The sequence below is a fragment of the Octodon degus genome, unplaced genomic scaffold (genome assembly GCF_000260255.1).
Source record: "Octodon degus isolate 3935 unplaced genomic scaffold, OctDeg1.0 scaffold00122, whole genome shotgun sequence".
In the NCBI taxonomy this organism is placed as follows: domain Eukaryota; kingdom Metazoa; phylum Chordata; class Mammalia; order Rodentia; family Octodontidae; genus Octodon; species Octodon degus.
Window position 1 is genome coordinate 7,036,842 of NW_004524698.1, and position 3,730 is coordinate 7,040,571.

Sequence of the window (3,730 nt, forward strand, 5' to 3'; positions counted from 1 at the left end):
GGTCCCTGTGCTTTGCTAAGCTTGTTCTAAGTAGGGGCTTTGGACCACTGAGCCATCTCACCAGCCCCCTTTCCTAAGCTTCTTAAACCTCTGCTAGACACAGAGGTTGAGGGGCCACAATGGATGTGGGGCTCCTTCTTCCCACAGATATTATGGCGGAAATGAATTTATCGATGAACTGGAGATACTATGTCAGAAGCGAGCGCTGCAGGCCTATCATCTAGACCCACAATGCTGGGGGGTCAATGTCCAGCCGTACTCAGGTGATTGCCACATCCAGTCTCATGTAAGCCCTCAATGCCTGGCTCCTCAGGCTAGTGTCCACCACAAGGAGTCCCAAGAAGGATTTCTCATAAGAAAAAATAAGGAATAAACCAAGCCCACCCGGATATGTGCATCCTTTTTCATTGCCCTGGGACCCTTATCTCTGTCTCCCAGGCAGACCCTGTCCCTGAACTTATGTACTTTCTCTAATGAGGATTGGTGCCGGGTCACTCCCTGGGTCTTGAGAAAGTCATGATGATGGTCAGACATGTCCTCACCACCCTGGGTAATCACCTAGTGACCAAGTCCTGCATCTCACACTATATCTTATTGGTAGATATAATAATGGCCTACCCATTTCAGGCTCCCCTGCAAACTTCGCGGTGTACACTGCCCTGGTGGAGCCCCATGGGCGCATCATGGGCCTGGACCTGCCTGATGGGGGCCATCTGACCCATGGGTTCATGACAGACAAGAAGAAAATCTCTGCTACATCCATCTTCTTTGAATCTATGCCCTATAAGGTAAGAGACTATTTCTCTCCACAGCTTTGCTTTCATCAGAAACCTCTGCTGTCTGGCTGTACCTATCCGGATAAGTCATTTTTTGTGTGTTTCACTGTAGGCAGCTCTACCTTGCATCATTTCTCATTTCTTTGCCTCCCAGCTGGGCCCTGAGCATCTGAGGGGTCATGAGGGAGAACTGGATGGAGAGATGAGAGACCGAGGAGAGGCTATCGGGAAGTAGCAGATGAGGTCACACTGAGAAGGTCCCAGCCAGCAGAGTGGTCACCCCAGTACTATGGGGCAACAGCTGGAATACAGCTCCTAGCAACTGGTCAGCCACAGCTGGATCCCCAGTAACAGCTGCCACCCAGCTCTACTCTTACCAAGTAATACCTCACCGAGATCACCTGTGGGCCAGCAGCTATGCATGTAGCAACATCTCTGGCTCTAGCACCAATACCAGCCACTTCACCTTCGGTAGTCACAGACCTCCACAGCCCACTTAGAGCCAGCCCCTGCCACCCATTACTGTTCTTGCTACACATACCTGTCCTCAGCCAACCACAACCAGTACCACCCACAGCCCAGCAGTGGAAAGAGTACCATTATAGCCAATGTCTATATACCTATATCTATACCTCCAGGGTATGCAGAGCCCTGGCCAAATTTTGTTGTGGGGTCCCCTTCACTTTATATAAAGTGAAGTCAGTGTGAATGTAAAATGCAAGAGCTCATATAAGGCTTAGTGGTTTGTCTATAAAAACAAGATGAGGGGCCGGGGAGATGGCTCAGTAGAATAAATGCTTGCCTAGCAAGCACAAGGGTCTGAGTTCAATCCCCGGCTCTGCCAAAAAAGATGAACCTGGTTGGTATATGCCTACAATCCAAGCACTCTTTGGAGGCTAAGCAGGATGATTACAAGTTTGAGGCCAGCCTGGGCAATTTAGCAACTTAGCAAGACCTGTATAAAATCAATGTTAAAAGAACTGGGCATGTATCTCAATGCAGAGGCCCTGGGTTCAGTACCCAGTATTGAAAAAAAATAAATAAACAGACCAAGAATGATGGCAAAAAAAAAGCAGTAACTTGCATATTTTTATCATCCAGTGTTCTTTCTTTGTTTTTGGGTTTGGGTTTTGTGGTTTTGTTCTTTTGTTTGTTTGTTTTGTTTTTAAGACAAGAGTCTCACTATGTAGTGCAGGCTGGCCTTGAACCCACTGCGTAGTCCAGACTGGCTTGACCTTGAAGTGGTCCTCCTGCCTCAGCCTCCTGAATGTCCCAGGCATGTGCCATCACAGCTGCCAGTGCTGTGTTCTTTCCAGTACCCACGAATTATCTTTTCATGTCCCATATTGTCAAAGACACTTTTTCCTTTTTGTTTTCTATTTATTACCATGAGTAAAAGGGAGCAGTGAATCTTATAGTCAACTAAATATTGGAGATATGATTTCTTGTTTTTAGAAAATCGAGCCAGTGTTTCATATTGGCCTCCTGTGGGTTATGTTGCATTCTATTGATTGTTTTCTCAGTCTGCAACTAGTCAGACTTTTTATTTTTATGCTTTTTTCATGCACTGACTTGCATGTTTTCCTCAAAAGCATGGGTGTTTCTAACCACAGCTCTCCCCATTGGCCAGGGCTGGGCTTGGAGCTTGATTTTTAAACATATGACAACAGTAAGAAAATATTTTGCCTTTGGACTTGGAACTTAAAAGCCAATCCCTGCCATTTCTTTTGCTATTGAAAGAATTCTGACAGAAGGTAATTATTGACTAGTTTTCTGAAACCTGTGATGAGACCTTAGGCAATTTCATACTTTGCTCTACTCCCCTGGTGAAATTTTTCCAGGCATAAGGAAGCCAGGTTCTGTATTCCAGTTCCCTCCAGCCACCCCCATCTTTGGCTGTGCAGACTGCAGCCACTGTACATAATGAGAGGCTACATGGTGGCAGGCTTATAGAAGTATGGAGAGGCAGGATCCAGCTCTCTGGCCAGCTTGTGTTGTAAGAGGTGTGGCTTACTACTGGGGGGCAGCTCTGAGCCTCATCCTCAGTGGGCAGGAGGACTGGATTGGCCTCCATGAGCCATCACGGAGGCTCACTTCTTTCACATCCAGCATCTCTAGGTAGCTTCCCTATCCAGCCTTTCCCCATACTACCTCCTACTGCAGACCTTCAGGCCCAGCCCCACTCCCCCAAATTCCCTGTACCTGTCCAGTGTACAGCCAGGTATTTATTTATAGAGCAACACCAATCATGGCCTCCTATTGCTTTTTTTTTTTTCTACTGCATTTTAGCCACCCTGCTCCCACCCTGTATGACTGGAGATTCCTTCCTTCTCCCTGGCCCTAGGAATTTAAGACTCCCTTTCTGTCCACCATCCTCTGCCCTGGCCACACCAGCTTCTGTTTGTTTAGTGCTGGGAAATGAACTCAGAACTTCATGGATGGTTGCCAAAACCTCTACCACTGAGCCTTATCCACAGCTCTCTTTTTTTTGAGCCAGGATTTACCTAAATTACTGGCCTTGAACTTATGATCCTCCTGCCTATCCCTTTTAAGTACCTGAGAATATAGCCATGTGCCATCCCACCCAGCCTACCACAGTTTGTTAATGAATTCTCAAGACCTGTTTTGTCTATATTTTTAAAATAATTTTTTAACATTTAAAAAATTAATAAAAACTTTGAAAACCTTACAAGTTTAAAAAGCAAAGGTGGAGAGAGGAAAACTTTTTTTTTTTAATTTATTGCTTTAAAGATTTTTTAAAGAATTGTATCTTTTTTTTTTTCTTTTTGTGGTGCTGGAGCTGGAACCCAGGGCCTCACATATGCTGGATAGATCTGAGCTATATCCCAGCTCATACCTTTTTCATTGTTGAGATGGGGTCTCTGTTGCCCAGAATGGCCTTGAACTTCTGGGTAGTGCTGCCTCAACCTCCCCAGTGGATGTGCCATTGTGCT

At 45.8% G+C, this 3,730-nt stretch overlaps 1 protein-coding gene across 1 annotated transcript in view; it reads left to right on the forward strand.

Annotated features, from left to right (window-relative positions):
- The window catches only part of Shmt1 (serine hydroxymethyltransferase 1), a 35,258-nt gene that overhangs the window by 12,832 nt on the left and 18,696 nt on the right, over window positions 1–3,730 (forward strand). Inside the window, exons 4-5 of the mRNA XM_012516712.2 lie at window positions 148–263; window positions 628–788. Coding sequence (XP_012372166.1) covers window positions 148–263; window positions 628–788 — 277 coding nt within the window. The remainder of the gene's footprint in view (window positions 1–147; window positions 264–627; window positions 789–3,730) is intronic.